Genomic DNA, 19,106 nt, shown 5'->3' with positions numbered 1-19,106 from the left:
CCTTCTATCTTCAGAGCCTCACCTATCTCTGCCAAGAAGCCATCCCTGACCTAGCCCAGCCCGGCACCCCCGTGCCAGCAGGGACACCTGCACACTTTCTTTCCCTCCAGCTCCCAGGACATCCTGACAGGAAGGAAGGGCTGCCCCTCCTCTCTGCAGCTTCTGGTTGCCTCCTGAGTTGAGGAAGTAGGGCCAACCACACTATTCCAGCAATGATCTTTCTCGTGCCAGATTTGCCATCATTTGAGTACAGGTCCCTCAGAATGTTCCAGAGACCCCTCGTGGCTAATCTAAGTTATCTAATACTGTTAACAGGAATTAACCACATTTCTTGAAAACAGAAATATTCAGTTTATGCAAAGTGGTGTGGCCTCCCCCAGTTCCCCAGATCTGATCTGAGCTCTGAGTAGGGGGCTGTGTCAAGGAGGGGAAGCCTGGGAGGGGAAGGAGGTTGTGCTAAAGATCTGGTGAAAGAGAACGGGTACTTCCTGGGGGGAGGGCTCACGATAGCTAATAGCCCTTTGCTCCCAGGTACACCCAGCCTGACAGCTCTGCATCCATGGCCCCTCTGCCCTTGGCCATTGCCCACCCAGCCCAGCTCCCTTCCAGCCTGCCTGGGACAGTGTGACAACAGAACCTCTCGGTCGTGAGAACAACCCTTGTCCTTTTCCTCACACATGTTTCTCTCTCTCTCTCTCTCTCTCTCTCTCTCTCTCTCTCTCTCTCTCTCGTTCTCTCTCATTCGCTCTTGCTCTCTCTCTCTTTCTCCCTCCCTCCCTCTCTGTCTCAGTCTTTCTCTTCCTCATCACCACCAGAGGGCAGGCCAGGGAGGCCTGTGAGCACCACTGCCAGGGGGTGTGTGAGGCCCGGGGCTGGCCGTCCAGAGGTCAGGTAATAAGGACAGGGCATGTCGGAGCAAGAGAGGTTACACTGCAGGACACACTGCAGGCCTGGGCACGGCAGAGGACGGGCAGAGGACGGGCGGTCTCTGTGGTGGGAGCCTGGAGGAACTGTGATGCTGGAGGGTCACTTTATCACCAGCCATGGCTCTGAAGCCAGGCCCAAGAGCCCTGCTTCTGCCCTGAAGGCAGTCCAGAGCCACAGAGGTCCTAGAGCCAGGGCCCGGCTCACCCCACCCCTGCTCCAGGGTCCCCCTGGATGTCATTTGAGCCTACCAACCACAAGCAAATCTGTGCAAATTGCTATTTAAAGCAGTCTTCCTGAGGGGGAGGCAGTTGCTTTGGTTCAGCCCAAGGTTATAGCAAAGAAACAAAAGGAGTGAATTTCCCTTTCTTCTGTTCTTTCTTTCCTTTCCTGCTGCAGCAGAAAAGGTGCCTAGCAAGCTTTTGTACTTAGCCTGGTGAACATGAATGTAAAGCGCCAAGGGGTAGTGAGACCTTGGCCACTGACCCCAGTGCCGGCCTTAATTGGACCCTGCAGGAGCCAGGACTGCTAATTAGGCTATGCCTGGACAATGGGGCTGGGGGTGGGGCTGGCTTGGGGGAGGCGCTTCCCGGAAGATATTCTGTCTTGCCATTCCGTTCTCCTTCCAGAACCCTGCTGGACCTTCAAGGCTCCACTCTGGGCCCTCCTCCTCCAGGAAGACCCCCTGGGCCACCCCAAGCCCAGCCATCAGTCCCTCCTCCTCGGGTTTGTGGCTCAGTGTCCTGCCTCTCCTGGATTCAACTTGGAACTGGCCCTTGCCCCAGCTCAAGGAAGTATAGGCCAGTCACTCGGGACTGGTGAGGGGACAGACCCCAGCCCTGCTTACTCTCCCATAAAGAACATTTCCCCCACTGGTCACTTCCTGCCAGAGCTGCCCGGTTAGAGCTTTGCTGCTCTGAATGTCCCTGTGAGGTGTCCAGCCCTGGTTGGAGTCCAGAACCTTGGTTCTAATCCAGCCTCTGCTGACATGGGCTGTGAGACCCTAAGCAAGGCCCTTGCCCACTCTTTGCTTCTTCATCTGCAAGCTGGGGTGCTGATCTCTGTTGGGGTGTCCTCTGGGGTTCTTGCCACAGTGGAAAAGCAAATACTTTGGCAATTGGGGTTTGAATGAGAAGGTTGTTGTCACTAAGCCAGGCACTGCCAGCCCTCTGGCCTGGGTGTGATGTACCTGCCCTAGGATGCCGCCATCTGCCTCATCCCCCCTCCCTCCAGTTCTGTGTGAGCCTGCACTGCCATCAAGCCCTTCCAGCCTGAGTCCCCAGGCTAGCCCAGGCACAGCCCCTTTCTGGAATATAGAGCTGGACCTCTAAGAGGTTAGAGCCGGGCCTGGGTTATCAGGAGACAAGGGCCACTTTCAGGGATTTTCCCAGAAGCCCTTCTCTCTTCCCTTCTGGGTGCCCGGGTGTGGGCTTGGGGGGTCCGGGCAGGGGCTGCAAGTGCCACAGAAGGTTCCTGTGACCATGGGCACCTGGGGCCAATGGCCACAGGCCTGATCTTCTTGTCCTTCTCTCCACCTTGCTCTGGGAACACCTCTACTGGTTGCCAGGCAACACACCCGCACACACCTGCCTGCTAGGTGAGCAAACCCATCATTCCAGAACCGGTGGGTGTGGGGGCAGACTTACGGAGCAGCTGTCAAGGGAGCCTGGGGCAGCACTGGGGGCTGGAGGGGTTGGGGCATCTGGCTCCCCCATTCTTTCTGTTAGCAGTCCTGTTCCCCAGGATGGCTCTCCAGAGACTGTTGCTACAACAAGTACCTGCCTGGTGACGGAGCCCAGCCCTGAGCTCGAAGCAGGCAGGCCCATGGGAACACTTCCTCTTTGTAGGGGGGGAGGGGGGTTGGGGGGGATGTATGGGCGGGGGTGGCTGAAATCAGGCTGCACTCATTTCTTGGCCAGGGAACTCTAAGGAGATGCAGGGCCTGAGAGGGCTATGCCCTGCGGGGCTGTGGCCTTCTGTCCCCTCCCACACCCGCCTCAGTCAGCACCCTTCCTCTCTTGCCCTGCCCTCTAGCTGCACGTCAGGCTCCCCTCAGTCCCCTTCCATCTCCACTTTCTGTGCCCCTTGTCACCCCTCCTCCCCCTCTGCCTTGCCCTTCCCCCTCCCCCTCAGTTACCCCTTATTTCTGCCCCTCACTGTCCCCTTCCTCTTCTCCTCCATCACCCCTTGCCCCTCAGCAATGCCCCTTCAGCAGCCTGGCTCCTCCCACCCCTGCCCCGGGTGGATGCTTTCCTGATGGTCTGAATGAATTCCTTTCCCTTTAGTTCAGTGCAGACATGGGTGGATGTTTTTCAAAGGAACTCACTGGGAAGCAAAGGGAAAACAAACCCAAACAAGGCAGCCCACCACCTAGAAACGGCCCTGGTCACTAAGGCGGGTCCATCTGCTTTAACTGTTGTCATGCAGGGAGTCACACAGGGTCTCAGTTCCCGCTCCCCACATAAGAATGCAGGATATGGTGAGGCCAAAAAGGAACACCCACAGAGCCTTAAGTAGGGAGTCATATCACTATAGTCTCCCTGGCGGCTGGGTTGGAGACACAGGAGGCAGGAGCCACAGAATCCGCAGTCCACACTCTGCCACACTCCGCTGTGCTAACTGCAATCCGCTCTTGCTAGCTCAGCCACCATCTTCTTGCTAGCCCCCATTTTCTGCTAGCGTAGCCACAGCGGTTATATTAGTGGCCAATGGCTCACTGGTTACAGCTGACGGCCATCCAATCACAGTTGATGGCCATTTACTACCCGAGTGAGCACCTTTCCACATGAATGGCGAGAGCCTGGAAACTGTACTCCTGGCTCTGTCCCCACAACTGTCCTGGGCCTGGTACACAGAGACCGCCTCCTAGGGCATGGAGGGGTCTGTCTGTCTTTTTCTCAACTAAGTCTGTCCCAGGCAAGCTTGGCCCCAAAGCCTTTCCTGATGGGCACCCCCATCGGCACTGAGAAAGGTGCCTGCACAGAGCTGGGACTCTATAAATAGTTGTTCACCTGTTTAATGAACAGGTGGATGAATGTTGGGGGTCTCTAATGGCAAAATAATAATAATCCCTGATTGACTGGTCAGTTCCAGGACAGACAGCTTGACCTGTTTCAAAAGCTCCACCCCTAAGGCACGCCTTGCTCTGTCTGGTGGACGCTAGCTCAGGACTCTGCATGGGGGGGGGGGCTCTGGCCTCTGTCAGTGTTGCAGGGGAGCCCTTACTCTTCTCATTTGCAGCTCTAATATTTCACTGAATTCACTTTGAGACCTAGGAGAGCTCACTTTTTCTGACTGGGGTTTCTTCCTCTGTGTAATAAGGATGGGGCAGGGGAGCTGGACAGGACTAACCCCACATTGCTCCCTGGCTCACATTTGAGCTGGCCAGGAGCTGGGGACAGGCAGTGGGCCGGGAGTTTGCTCAGTGTTGGCTGTGAGTCCTTGCTCTCCTGCTAACTGTCTGTGTGACCGTGGACAGAGCAGTCACTGGTCTCTCTGGGCCTCAGTGTCCTGGCCTGTAAGATGGAGAGCATGACCACGCTCATATCCCAGAGCTGTTGGGGTGTAATGAGATTGTTGGTATAAAGCTCCAAGCAGAATGCCTGGCATGTGAGTGGCTCTGGAAATGTTACTCCCTCCTCTGTGTGACTCATGGGGGCGCTGGAGGGTCTAACATTCCTCTAGGGAAATGAACATGAGACTCGTGATAGAGATGCCTTCCTCTCTGCATGGCACCAGTCCCCTAGATGGCATCCCAGATGTGGGCCTTCCTGATCCTGCCCCTCAGCTTCCCCATCGGGGAAATGGGCTCCGCCTTCTGCTGTGTGTGCCCCTCCCATCCCAAGACCCTGGGCCAGAAGCCTGGGATACAGGCACAGCCAGACTGGTGCCCCTCCCAGCCCGGTCTTCCGCCGCCCTTGCTGACAGGGGCCCCGCGCTCCTGCGCCCGCTGCACTGCCAATCGATGGAGTCTGCTCCCATCCTCGGGCGTGCCATGAATTTTTCATCAAAGGCCTGTAGACTTTGGGAAACGTACAATTAGAAGCCCCATCAATAATGCACCACGCGGAGCCACCGTCTGTGCTCAGCCAGGCCCCAGACGTGGCTGTCTTCCAGCCCTGCTCTGGCGGGAGGCAGGAGGGGCACCAAGTGGGCTCCTTCGGGGTCCTCACTGTACGTAGAGTAAGTGGGGGACACTGAGAGGGGAGGGAAACCTACCCGAGGAGTTGAGCCTGCTCCTTGAAGCCCTAGGGGGACCTGCGGGGTCTCCCGTGCTTTATCTATAAAATGGTGCTAAGGAGCCCCCACCTCTTTAAGTGTGGTGAGACATAGCAGAGAGCTGCTACGTGGGAAGCAGGGTTCTTTGTGGGGCTGGGGGCAGTCCTTCTTCCATGGGGTCCCGGGAAGCAAGGTGAGCACTGGGCTGGGGTGGGGAGGACGAGGAAGGGAGCACAGAGATGCCTGGTGGCATTGGGGGGCTTTATTAACCGAGCTTGGTGGTCAAGGTCCCCTGAGGCCCGACCCTATCACCCTCCAGTCTCAGCACAGCTCCCCTCTACATGTGTCCACTTGCTGCAGCCTCACAGCTTCGGGGAAGGACACAGGTTCTCTGTCCTTTCTCTGACGGAGGTGCCCTTGCCCTGTGTCTGCTGACACATTCTCTAGATCAGGGGTGTCCAAACTGCAGCCCGCGGGCAAACTGCAGCCCGCAATCCATTGTTTATTGGCCCGCAGCAAATTCCGAAAATATATTTAGTTTACTTAAATAAACCAGGTGAGGCAATACGTACTTCATCTCGAGTGAGTGGCCCGGCTGTTTGTGTATTTTACCGCATATGGCCCTTGGTGAAAACCATTGAAAAAAGTCTGGACACCCCTGCTCTAGAGAATGGATCAAAAGCTGTTCCCACCTAACAAAACCTTTTCCCACCTTCCTTGGCTAGAAGGCATCGCTACTTCCTTTTCTGAATTTCTAGAGCCTGAACCTGGCAGGTAGTAACCACAAGTGCTCACCACAGCGAGTAATGTTCTAAATACGTTACATGGATCAATCTAACCTCATCCCCCCAGTAACTGAACAAGGCAGGTCATTCTACAGAGGGGAAGAGTGAGGCAAGAAGAGCTCAGGGATTTTGTCCCAGCATGGGAGCTGCTTCCAGAGTCTGCACTGTTAACCACCTCTCCAGACCCTGGCGCTGGCTCTCCTGTCCTCAGTGGGCCTTAAGAGTCCACAGGAACAGGGCTCATACTCCCCACTTCCTCACTCACTAGGGCTGAAGTCTCCCCCCTGCAGGCCTGGGGCTCCCCTGCCACCAGTTCAGGGAAACGCAGGCTGCTAATATCCATGGCTGTCTGCCCTCCCACCCCTCAGGCTCCAGGTCTGGCTCCTGCGTACTGAGGCTGTTCCTCCCTGCAGTACAGCCAGGGAGGAGAAGAGGGGACCGGGGCTCAGGTGCTTTGTACCATTGCTTCTGTCTTTGGGTCCTGTCTAGCTGTGGGCCTCTGCTCTAGCCTATGAGAGGGCTCGTGGGCACCCAGGGTTCTGTGTCCCTGTTCATGAGTCTGTCATGGAGGGGCACCTGGAGGCCTGGCATTTGCCAAGGAGGCACAGGCTTCTAACTCTCTCCTGGTAGAAATGCCACCAGGGGGCCATGACCTATGCCCTCCCCTCTCCCCTCCCTGGCCAAAGCCCAGGCTGGTGCCCCTGCAGGCACATGTTGGGGTTATCTGCAGCAGAGGGCTCCAACAACTCCAGCAGGCTCCCACAGGGCACTGGCATGGGCCCCGGGGTGGGGAGCAGTTGGGGGGTTGTGGGCAGGAAGCTGGGTGCCTCCCCACTTGTACACTGCCTTTGGCCCTAATGCATTCACTGTCTGCCCCTAAGACCTCCGTGACCCAACCATTGGGCAGCCAGGGTGGCAGGAGGAGCATCGCCTTCCATCTATGGGGCATGGTGAGCACTGCCTTTCCCCTAACCCGGGCGGAGGGCTCTAGGCTCCATCCAGCGCAGCGTACTCTCTCTGGCAGTCACACTTGCCCACGCCCTGTACTGTCAGCTGGGGAAACAGATGAAACAAGGCTTAGTCTCTGTCCCTGAGGAGCTTGTATTCTAGTGGATATGGCAGCGAGCACAGTACAGCCCTCAGCCAGCCCCCTCAACGCAATGGGGTGCAGGCAGGGGTGTAAGGAAGGGCATCTCAGAGCCGAAATGGGATTTGAAGAGTGAATAGGAGTTTGTCAGGTGATGAAAGCATGAGGAAGGGGTGCATTCCTGGCAGAGGGAACAGGAAGAGCAAAGGTGTGAGGTAAGCAGCAGCCTGGCCCAGTGGCACAGTGGGGAAGTGGATACAGGATGTGTGGTGAGGAGGGGTGGAGGGAGATGAGGCTGGCATGGCTGCAGGGCAGTCCCTGGGCCTTGAATGCCAGGCCAAGGCCCAGTGAGGAGCCTGTTATAGTCAGGTGAAGTGCGCTGAGCTGGAGCCACATGCTGGCACCAAGTATGACTCTGAAGGCCCTCCCAGGGTAAGGCCTGTTGCCTTGTAAACACGCCCTGCTTTGCAGGACACCAGAGCCCAGAGGGGGCAGGAGGTTGCCCCGCTCCCACAGCATCTTTGTGGCAGAGCCAGCTCAGATTCACACCCTGCAAGGCCATGAAAGCCAGACCGTCTGGGGAATCTGTGCTGAGGGTGGCAACACAGTATGTCAGAGCTGGAAGGGGCAGAGAACTTCTGGAAGGAAGAGTGGTCCCCAGTGGGGTAGGTTGGGATATTAACCTCCAGGAACCTTGGATGGGGAGACAGCCACGGGCAGCGACTTCAGGATGCTGTCCTTTCTCAGTTCTTAGGTAGGCCACCTGCCCTGGCGTCCTGGAGCCACCAAGCCATTCCCACCCCTCCCTGGGGGGTGGTCTGAGTCTAGATCCCTGTGTCACCCATTATGCACATTGTGGGAGGGAAACAGACCTGGCAGTGGCTTCTCATCCCCCTCCGACCTTGTGACTGTATGATGTCACCTGTTCTTGGAGGAGGAGCCAGAGTTGGGACTGGAAACGGAGCCCTGCCTCTCAGCCCCCAGGGGTGGGCAGCCAGCCCTCCAGGGGATGGCTTAGTGTGGGACTGGGGGGCTTCCTCTGGGGGGCTGAGGCTGGGGTCAGGCTCAGAGGGGGCCTGTGTGTCTCTCCAGGGTGCAGGGCCGGGGTGGGGGGAGGGAGATGAAGGAAGAGGAAGACTCGGCTCCATCTTCAGGAGTCCTAGACCGAGGGAGGAGCCCCAGTCTGAGAGGGGAGACATGGTTCTGTTCTGGGAGCTCTGGGTTGAGGGGGGTGCCATGTCCCTGCTCTGGAGAACAGCTGAAGAGGAGGCAGGGCCCACACACTTTCGATAAGGACACATGAAAAGAACAGATGGTGACAAGTGCAAATTAATTGAGCGAAACCTGTGTACATAGGCGCTGTGAACAGGCGGGCTGACAGGCCAGGGAGGGGTTGGTAGGGGCAGGACAGGGAGCAGGAGAAGCTGTAACGAGCACTTATCGATGTCTCGCTGGATCTGCAGCCCCGAGCACAGTTATTGACAAAGCCTGTCTATAAATCTCCCGGCCATGTCTCCAGAAACCTTAATTACGGGGCCTCATTACCCTTCACACCTCTAGGCACAGGGGACCAGCCTGAACCAGAGCGGCTGCTGACACTGCGGCTGGCCTGTGACAGTCAGGCACAGCCCCTGCAGAAAGATGTCCAGCTGGGATGCCTGGGTACAGGACAATTTAGGGTCCTGTACCCCCCGGAGTGAGGCTGGATGGAGGCTCAGCCTCCAGGCCAACGATGGGCATGGGGGTAGAAGGGATTTAGGAGGCAGGGAGCTCAGGGTTTACATTCGTTTGGCAGTTACTTGTGACTGACGAGCGCTTTGCCTCTCTGAGCCTCAGTTTCATCATCTGTACAGTGGGGAGAGGGTGGTGGTGAAGATTAAGTGGGCAAAGTCTGTCTAGGGTTGAGCACAGCGCCTGACACTGGTGCGTGTGTAACACATGCCCCTTCTCTCTCCTCTGTCACTCTGCCTGAAGCTGGTGAGAGAGAAAAAAGGTGGTCGGGTACTGGCCTGCACGCACAGCTAGACCTTGTTGTTCTTCTGTGGAACATTCCTTCACAGCATCCCACAAGTCCTCTCTCTGACTATGATGGAGCCAGACAAAAACAAGACCCCTCCGTCATAAGGTCTGAACACAGATGAAACATGAATGTTATCCAAACCACAAAAACAACCGCATAGCCACCTTCCCTGAACGCCTGCTCTGCTTTACCAAGGAAGTTTCAGCCACGTCTCATTCCTCCTGCCTTCTGGATAAGAATCATTACAACTCCCCGCCACAGAATTATCATGCGTCCCGAGAGCGTACAACCAGAGCAAAGCCCTGTGTCCTTGAACTCTCCTCAGCCGAATCCTCTCTGTCCTTTCCCACACACTCACTCCCATGCCCCCACTTCCCATCGTGGGCAGCCCCTTGGCTGCAGTGAGTTAATAAACCCAACTTGCTTCAGTTGCAGGTGTGTTCAACTGGTTGGCTTTGGCTGAAGGGAACTGCAATTCTGTGAGAGCATCCTCTCTCAGAGTCGTGTGCTCTCCAGGCCTGAATTCCAGGCTCTCCTTTCCTCCTCCCAATTGCGTTACTTCTGTGAAGGTGTGGGAAACTGCTTCCTATTCATTGTCCCCTCCCCAGGCCAGAAGAAAACCACCCTCAAGCAGGCCCATTGCATGGAGAGGTCCTGGGGACTGCTAAGTCTCTGGTATAGGGGCAGGAGCCCCAGGCTGGACATCTGGGCCTCTTGGAAGATCCAGGGCAGCATAGAAGATGGGGGTGGGCCTGGGGTCATGGGGGAGCTAAAGGTGGGGCCTCCCTTCCCTCTGCCCACGGCTCATCTTAGCCTCTGGAAAGGCAGCCCTGGGAGGGCCAATGGAGCGGGTGAGGTCTTCTGCTCCAAATGCCCCGTCCTGGTGGAAACTTGGGGATGGGCATGTGAAGGCTGCCACCCCTGGGAACTCACCTACCTAGTCTCTGCCTCTTAGGCCCTATCTAGAGTCTTTTTTAGGGGCCGTTATATCCTCTGCCCCATCCTCAGTGGACCCTTCCTGGCTGGTTCACCCCTCTTGCCTCCATCCCAGGCCAGTACATTCTCCCCACTCCATTTCTGCTGGGCTCCAGGTTCATCCCAGAGCTGTGTAAAGTGCATGCGCTTTCGGACTCCGATGCAATGCTTCTGGAAATCCATGTGTCTCACTTTGCCTTTGGAGGCCTGAGTCTCATGAGAGTTGGTGCCTACAGAGCCCCTTCTCACCTGGCTTGTCACCACGCTCTTTTGGCCATTTTTCCCTTTACAACTCGCCCTCCCCCAGGAATCCTCCTGGGCCCAGGCCCTTATAGACGCCAGCAGCAATGAGGGAGGGGGCTTTATGGGGGTGCTCTGTTGTCTTGGGGCGCCCTCCCTGCCCAGGCCCTCAGTATGCCCATGCCCTGCCAACCTCAGGGTCAGTGTCATAATGCAAATGCTGAGTAGCAGAGCTTTTGCACCAAGTCCATCTCCAGTCCTGCCTCAGGGGCAGCCTCCCACCTTTAAGATGCAGGCCCGAGGCCCCTCCTGCTGAGATGGCAGTGGACTCCCGGTGGGGCAGGAGCCTTGGGGGACTTGTGATGCATTAGGCAGAGACCCACACAGAGTGGAGGAATGATTCCCCGAGGTAGTGGCTGATGGTTGTCTGATCTGAGGGTCTTGGAGGGGCTGAGAGAGATCAAACTGGTCTCTAAGCCCATCATCCACCCCCACTCCCCCACACTGTCCTCCTCACCCCTGCTGTGAGTGACAAGGCGCGGAAGCTCTTCCTGGCTCACAGAGCACTCTCTGGGCACCTGGGGAATTTTGCAGCCAGCCTGCTGGGTAAGGGTTCCCATTATCCCCATTTCACAGCTGAGGTTCCTGTAGGTGTTGGCCGGGAGCTGAGCGGGAAGCAAACGTCCCCTCTCTGATGCACATCCGTCATCTCCTCAGGCCATGTGGTTGCTTAGGAAGGGGCATCTTCTGCTTTCTTTGGACTCATTCACTGAGCACCTACTGTGTGGGGGGTACCTGGGCTGGGGTGGGGAAGGGGTATAAGAGCAGAGGAGCAAAGGCTGGGAGCTGGGAGTACCACCAGGGTTGGGTATGCGTAGAAAATTCTGGATTGGCCACAGGCTTCAGATGTCACAGGGGCCATCAGGCCGAGGGGCTCATGGTACAGGTGAGGGAGCCACAGAAGAGTCCAGAGCAGGGGCAATGCACCTGACAGCTGTGTCGTAGGGTGGAGGGGGTCAGGTGGGCAGGAGGGCCCCATCTGGACTGTCAGCCCCTGGACCCTGAGAGAGCCCCTCTGGCTCATCATGGGAGCTCCCCACCCACAGAAAGGAGAAGGTGGGAGGAAGGGGCCTAAGTCTGGGCCTCCACAAGATTCTGCCCCGCAGGTGAAGCAAGGCTCTGAGTGGCCTCCCACGCAGCCAGAGGAGGGAGGGTGGGATGGCTCCAGCTTCCTACCCTAGTCCTGGGAGCGGGGCTAGCCGCCAGGCCCTTGCCCCTGCTGGCCCTTCCAAATCCCTGCCCAGGGTCCACCATGCTGAGGTGCATTTGCATATCTGAGAGTAAAAATAATTCTGAGCAGAAGCCTAGCCCATCAGGGCTGCAAAGACCCCTTTTGTCTGTTTGAGTAAGAGCTGGCTAAAGGCTGAAGGATAATTAGTCCCCCATGGGCTACGCTGCCCCCCTCCTTAAAGATTTAAAGGCACAGCCACCCTACTCAACCCGCTTCTCCTCAGTGCCTATGGTTCCCACTCATTCCCAGCCCCTCTCCTGCAGCCACCCCCACACACCCACCCATCCTCTGTCCTGGGGGCGTGGAGGAGGAGACGTCAGCCTCTGGCAGGAGCCGATGAATGGGCATTTTATCTGATTAAACTGGGAGTGAACTGGCCTGTCTCTATTATCTTTGGACCTGATTGGGTATTTAATACCAAATGTAGTGTGTGTGTGTGTGTGTGTTTGCCATTTGCGTGCACAAACATTTGCACACGGGCTAAGCTTTTCTAGTCCATGTCAGGAGGAAATTGGATTGTACTGAAAAGCATTTAATCTAAGCTCAGGAGTCCACACTAATAGAGTTACTGAACTGGGGGAGGGAGGGTTCTGCCCTTAGCCCTGGACAAGCAGAGTCCCTGCCCTGGCCCACGGTGCTAGAAGGTCCTGTTCTCACCCTCCTAGGGCCGAAACCCTCCCCATGGGCTGAGGATGTGGTGGGCCAAGGGGACGTGCCTAGCCAGGTCCGAGCACCCTTCCACACCACAGCCCTGCTACCTGGGCCCCTGGAACTCCCTCCTGCTTCCAGAACCTGTCCTCCTGAAGGTGAAGGTGTACTCTCATGTACCTTATGTGAAAGGTCTCCATGGTCATTGGGTCATTAGGGTGTGGGACTGAAACTGAGCCAGGTGAGGAGGGGACAGGTGGGGACTAGGGGTAGGGGCTAGGATCTGCTCTTCTCATGTTGCCAGGGTCCGATGTGAACTCTGATAATTCTCTGGGGGAAGGTGTGTTTGTCAAGGTGGGAGAATAGACCATATTTAACAGTTTGTTAGCTACAGCTTGATTTATAATTTTTCATTATTTGGAGATTAGGCATTTGGTGTGTAGGTCTCCGCGTGAACTCTCAAAGGTTTGGGGTGGGCCTAGGAGGGGGACCTGCAGTCACAGAGCCCTGTTTTTATGTTTACTAGGAAACTGAGGCAGCTCCCCCCACCCAGATGGGTGGGGAAGACGGTGAGTCAAGCTCACCAGGCTCATGGCTCATGAGTCACAAGGTGTGGCCAGAGCAGCTGCAGGGGCGGGCCCTGGGCTGGAGACTCCAGACCTGCGTTGGACCAGGGCCCTCTCTGTTTGTCTTGCCCCATGGCCCGGGGGGGCTACTGTGCTACCAGCAGTTTCCCTACCTGTAAAATGGGGGACAATTGTGCATGCTTCGTCAGACTGGTGCAGGGATGAAATGAGACTATGATTACAGTTCTGGGAGCAGAGAAGGAGCTCAATAAAGATTGATGGATATAATTAGTGTTATTAAAAGGAGGGCTAAGCTGATAGTTTGCAGAAGGGCGTAAGCCCCATTTCCCAGGTTAGTGGTCTCTCCCAGTCACCCCTGGTTCTGCAGACCCTCACCGATCGATGACTCAAGCCCTCAGCAATTTATGGCCTCATCATCCTGGCTTTATTTACTGGGAGAGCTGCACTCCGGCCCGCCCACCCACTGTTTAATCAAGGAACTGCGATGGACAGTGTATGTGCAGCACGACATCTTGGTAAGGAGCAGAACCCGGAGGCTGTCCCGCCTCGTTTGCCAGGATGAAAGAGAAAATCATCAAGACCAGGCGCCTCACTGCACGGAGCGGGAGACTGAGGCCCAGGGTGGGTGTAGGGGGCAGCCTGGTGCCCCTCCAATCCCGTGCTCTCTCAGCTATTACCTTCCTCTTCTCTGGGGCGGGGGAGGGGCTCTGTTCCAGTGGCCCTCTCATCCACATCTCTTCTGAACCCCATCTTTTGGGGGCTTGGAGGTAGGCCAATCCACAGTCACACTCACCTCAGTGCTCTCCTCCATATTCCTAGGACTTTCTCATCCCTCTCTGGAAGTAGGCATTCTCCCCATTTTACAGATAAAGAAACTGAGGGTCAGAGAGAGAGTGGTTCACCTGAGGGCCCCAGAGTACCTCTCAGTGGGAGAGAGATATGGAGACACACACACGTAATCTTCACTCAACAGACTCCTCCAGCAGGATCAAGGTCATCTACCTTTAATTCTGTTCTACCAGTAAGTGAAAGATCTATCATGGTTTTTATACTAATAACCATTGATGATAGTGACATCTGTGGACCACCCCCTGGCATTCTCTATAAAGTGCTGCTCTGCCTGGGGTGGGGGGGTAGGGTTAGGTAACTATCCTACTATCCTGCGTGTTTCCACAATCCCCAGAGCAGACAGCACCCCGGTCATGAACACACACTTCTCTGTGATGCCTGATGTGTCTTTTCCGCTGAACTGAGCTTCCTGAGTGTAGAGACCTTTGCAGGGGGGTTATCTTTATGTTACTATCACTTTGCTTTGGAGAAGGGGGAGGCCTGGGCAAGTCGTGCTGCTTCTCTCTCTCCCTCAGTCTAAAAGGGAGCCTCCTGCAAAGTGAAAAGCCCTTCACAGTTTCCAAGGCACTGCCATCCACTTGCTTTAATCCTCAAGAGTCAGGTAGGGGAGAGTATTCCCTCCACTTAACAGATGAGATAGACTCAGCGAAGGGGAGTGATTTATCTAAGGTCACACAGCTCTTGAGTGGTGGAGATGGGACTCAACCCTGCTATGAGTAGAAATGAGTACAGGTGTCTGAAGGGGGAGACAACAGGGCTTGGCACATAGTAGATTCTCAAAAAGCTCGTCAAGTGAATGAGTGAGTGATGGAGTACATGTGCCAGGCTGCCTGGGCTCCGCGGGGGTGGGAAGCACTTGACATTTTTGTTCCCCAGGCCCACTTGGTTCCTCAAACACTGCTCATACATGGGCAGAGCTTTTCCACCTTCCCAGCCTTTGGGGCTGGCGGCCCTTGCTCACCAGCCTCTCCAGGCCGTCTCCCTTTCCTTGGCCTCTGCAGGCTCCTGGCCAGTTAGGCTGGAGCTTTCTCCATGGACGTGTGCCTCCCCTCTCCATCTCTACCCCCTAATGTCTGTGGGGCCCAGGACAAGAGCAAAAATGGAGGCTCCCAGCATGTGCCCTCACCAACAGCCATCCCCTGGGCCTCGGGTGCAACGCCCTGAAAGTATTTGACGCTTGGGAGGATGGAGTTCAGTGGGGCGTCTACACAGTCCTCAGAAGCAGGCTCAGGCCTATTTGGGCAGGGAATTCTGGGGTCTTGGATACCCGGAGAGTGGTCTAGAATTGTAGAGTTGGGGCTCTGGGGCACTTTTACCTGGCCCCGTGGCCCTCTGCTCTGTGGGGAGACATGAGGCTGGAGGATGCCCAGAAAGGGCCCTCTAAATCATCTAAGGATGGCCCCTCCCATCTGTCTAATACCTGGTTCCATGGGGCCCTTTCCTGGGTCACTTGTGTCTCTGGGCAAGTCAGTCAGGAAGACATGTCCCCCTCCAGTGGCCGGTGGCTTTCCCTAGCTGGGCAACACCAGGCTCCCCACCAGCTCCATGGACTGGCTGGGGTGGGGTGGCATGGGGGTGAGGAGCCCCCAGGCAGTGTGTGTGGAGCATGGGAGGGGCTGGCCTGCAGGGGGCTTGGCTCAGCCGCTCACACATACCAAGAGACAATAAATCGACAAACACTTAATCTCTTTGCAAATTGAAACGGAGCCGTAAATATCTGCTATACCCCAGCAGCTGAGTTATGAGTCTCGTTTATTAATCTCTTTAGTCCCAGGTGATGGATGGAGGAGGAGAACGGCCCACCAGGGAGACTCCAGGGATGGGGGGAAGGAGGGAGGAGAAATGGGTCAAGGGTCTGAGAACAGCCCTCTGGAGAAGGGGTCAGAGGGGGGAGGTGGGGATGTGGCTTCCTCCCTTTTATTCTCAGTCTGAAAGGGCCCCCTGAGCACAGCGACTATTAATAAGCGTCCTGCAAAGTAGACAGCCCCTCACAGTTTCCAAGGCACTGCCATCCACTCATTGTTCACCCTCCCCACAGCCTGGAGAGGTGGGCATGGGAGAGTATTCCCTCCACTTTTCAGTAAGGAGATAGTCCCAGAGAGGGGGATTGGTTTATCCAAGGTCACACAGCTCTTGAGTGGTAGAGATGGGCTCAAACCTGCTAGAGCCACACGGAGGAGAGGTGGGGGGATGAGGGGTTTGCAGGGGAGATAACAGGGACACATGTAGCATGAATTCTTATTTCTTCCTTTCCACCTTTCTCCTTTTCCTCCCTCCTCCCTTCCTTCCTCAAATGCTTGGGAAATGTTCTCTCTCTTTCTGTCTGGAGGACCTGCAGGAGAAGGAGGACAGAGATGGGAGAGGAAGAGGAGGGGAGCTGGTGAAGGTTGATAGCAGAGCCCAGGATCTGTGACTATTGCCACCTCACAAGATTTATTTTTAGAACGCCCCCCCTTCCCCAGTGCCAGCTTGCAGGGCTTACAACTTAGGGGCACCAGTGCAGGGGAGGAGCCGGGGAGAGCCAAGAGCCCTCCTGCCTGCAGGAGCGGGGCCTGGGAGGGGCAGGAGTTTGATACGGTGCTCCTGTGTGATGAACACATGCTCTTACGGGGGCCTTGCAGCCAGGTGGACAGGACAGGGTGTTGTAGAGGTGACCGGGAGAAAGACTGACCTGGCAAAGTGGGGCCACGAGGCCGACAGAGACAGAACTGTTGGAGCAGGAGGGATGGGGTGACTGTGGCGTTTTGGGAACTCATCTGGTGGTTTGTGTAGGTGGCCTGCAGGGGACGCTGACTCAGGGGCATCTGACTGGCGGCTGTTGAGGCGGGTACCAGATGGTTGTGCTTTCTTTGTCCCTGTCTCATTCTGTTTCTCCTGTATTTTCTCTGCCTCTCCAAAGGCTCTGGGTCCCCGGCTGGGGCTCAGGCTCTCAGGACCCGAGTGGTCTGCCTCCCAGGTCGGGCTCAGTGGCGCTCACTCTGCCTTGTGGGAGCCAACCTCAGGCTCCTGGGCTTGTGATTCTGTGACCCTGGGCTGATGGTCCTGCTATTAGTTGCCACTGATGTGTTGCCCATACTCAGGTGGCTACTGCCGGTGCTGCCCGAGGCTCCTGCTTAGACTCATTACCTGCCACCAGGTGGTGCCAAGGGAACTGAGGCCAGGTCTAAGCCTCGGCCTCACCAGTCTGCAGACCTCATCTTGGGCAGGGGGGCCAGGGGCTGGGACCAAGGCTCCAGTCACAGCTCAGGAGCCCCAGGGGACTGCGGAACATGTGCTCCAACCTTCTCCGCAGATATAGGAAGGAACTAGGGTCTAGGATGGGGAAGGGAGTTCAAGGTCACTTCAAGGAGCTGGTAGGGGCACTGAGTGCAGGGGACAGTGTGGAGCTGGGCTGGTGGGCGAGGGTACATGCCCCGTCTGTGGGTGCAGCAAGGGGCAGGGGAGAGCCACGCCATGTAGGGCGACACCTGTCCCAATTTACCTGCGACTATCTTGGTTTTAGCACCACTAAACCTCTCAGTTCTGGGCAAACAAGGATGGCTGGTCATCCTAGAGCCATGCCAGGCAGACACAGAGAGGCAGGCAGGGCAGGGTAACATCCTGTACCTGTATTACTGATGGACGAATCACGGCTCAGGAACACAAAATGCTCCAGGCCACCCTGGGAAGGTGTGGCAGAGCCAGTCCCTCTTCACCTGCCTGGGAGGGAAGTGGGGCCTGGGCTAGGAGGCTTGCCCTTCTGGGGCCCAGAACCCACTTACCCTGCTCTGTGACCTGCGAGGAGCCTTCCTTCCTCTCCTAACCCATGCCATGAGGCCCCTTTTCTTAGGGAAATGGTGTCCAGAGGGGCTAAAATCAACTTACCACCCTTAGGAGCAGGTTAAATGGAGGGGGGCGGGGGGCTAGGGAAATGGACACAAAGAAGCGGGGAACTAAGGGATCACCCTGGGGTTGGCAGACTCAAGAAAGGAAGAGAAACAAAAGCAATGTGCTCTGTGGGGTCCAGGATGGGGAGAGATGGAGGGAGGGGGAAAGGCTTTCAAAGAGAGAATGAAAGAAATGAGTTATTCCAGTATGGTGAGGTTGGAGAAACTCCACTGAATCTTTAAACAACCCTTGTCAATTATTCATCTGCTGGTGTGAAGGCCCTCTGGTCTGCCACAAATCTCTGAGCAGCGGAGAGGAGGGAGGGAAACAGAGAGCGGAGGGGCAGAGCCTGTGCTGGAATTTCTGCACTGGAAACAACACTGAACACACACTTCTTAAAGAGCAACTGAGTACCTCTGCCTCTATCCAAAGCATAGCCTGCCTCCTCCACGAAGCCTTCCTTGCTCCACTCTCTCTTTACCGAGGGCTCACCAGGTAGGGCTTACCAGGTATGCCCAGCAATGCTTAAGATACTTCAGAAGATACATTGTCTCAGCCACGGCCCCTTGTCATTCATCCCTCACCAAATATTTACTGTGCTCTGCTCTGTGTCACACTGTTTCCCCAGGTTTGGCTCACTCCTGCTGGCTGGGGAAATTCCAAGGGCTCGAGGCCTTGGCCTCTTCCTTCCCTCAGCCCTCGCCTGTCCTCGCTCCTTGCACAGCTGGACAGAGTTGGTCGCCTGGCAGGGGTGGGAGTTCCAAGTTTTTGGGCTGGTTGGAGGCTTGCTGATGTGGCTGCTGGGGCCAGGGGAGTCGGGCGCATGGTGGGTGTTTCGTAAGCCTTGTGAGTACAGAGCTGGGCCTGTCTGCACACAGCACGGAGCTCGCATCTTACCTGCTGTCCCCTGGGGCCAGGGATATACTGCTGGGCTCAGCATGAGGTGGGCAGGGGGGTCTAGGTGTGAAGGAGATACTTGCAAGTTGTTAATGTCGGGAGAGCTGTCATGTTCAGGATGACTCTACCCCACTCAAAGCCCGCCTCTTTCAAAAGACTTCCGGGGCTGCTCAGAAGGGAGCTGAAGGCTTCACTAGCTCTGCCCAGGCCCTACACTTAACTCAGGATCATACCCACAGGATCCTGACCCCAGAGGTCCACTCAGGACAGGAACATTGCACCACACGGACAGCATGGCACTTGAAAGGCCTGTGTCAAAACCAAGTGTCCCGAGATGGAAAAATTGCCTGGATTGCAACCTGGGAAGAAAGATGGATCCTAGGGCACAGTAGGGGGAGGGGCGGCCCGGAAGGGCTTGATGGGACTGTGGGTGTGGGACTGCAGGCCAGGCACCAGGGAGCCTGCATGGCAACCTCCCTGAAGAGAGGGTACAGACCTGTGTGCCCTCCACTCCCTTCTCCATTCCCAAGGCGCCCCTTTCTCCAGAAAAATGTTCAATTTCCCATTAAGCAGAGTAGGCTCTGGAGGGAATGAGACGCAAAATTGTTTGTTGGGCTCTGGGGAATATGCTAAAACACTAGACATAGACAAACGCACTCTGGGAGACAGGGGACGCCGAGGCTCCGCGCCTGCACAGAGCGGCCGAACGCCCAGGGAG

At 56.3% G+C, this 19,106-nt stretch overlaps 1 protein-coding gene and 1 long non-coding RNA gene across 3 annotated transcripts in view; one reads left to right on the top strand and one right to left on the bottom strand.

Annotated features, from left to right (window-relative positions):
• The window catches only part of CCDC33 (coiled-coil domain containing 33), a 50,955-nt gene that overhangs the window by 16,870 nt on the left and 14,979 nt on the right, over positions 1-19,106 (bottom strand). Inside the window, exon 1 of one of the 2 annotated variants that reach the window (XM_074328271.1) lies at positions 2,571-2,715. The exons of the other annotated variant lie outside the window; for it this stretch is intronic. Within the exon in view, the coding sequence (XP_074184372.1) occupies positions 2,571-2,639 (69 nt within the window). The 5' untranslated portion in view covers positions 2,640-2,715. Of the gene's footprint in view, positions 1-2,570; positions 2,716-19,106 lie in introns of those variants that run through there. 2 annotated transcript variants of the gene reach the window in all.
• On the top strand, positions 7,051-9,462 carry LOC141570380 (uncharacterized). The gene is made up of 2 exons (XR_012494384.1): positions 7,051-7,229; positions 8,989-9,462. It is a non-coding gene; the product is annotated as an uncharacterized LOC141570380 (long non-coding RNA).

The sequence above is a fragment of the Rhinolophus sinicus genome, linkage group LG03 (genome assembly GCF_036562045.2).
Source record: "Rhinolophus sinicus isolate RSC01 linkage group LG03, ASM3656204v1, whole genome shotgun sequence".
NCBI classification, from domain to species: domain Eukaryota; kingdom Metazoa; phylum Chordata; class Mammalia; order Chiroptera; family Rhinolophidae; genus Rhinolophus; species Rhinolophus sinicus.
This window is presented reverse-complemented; position numbering and strand designations above follow the sequence as displayed.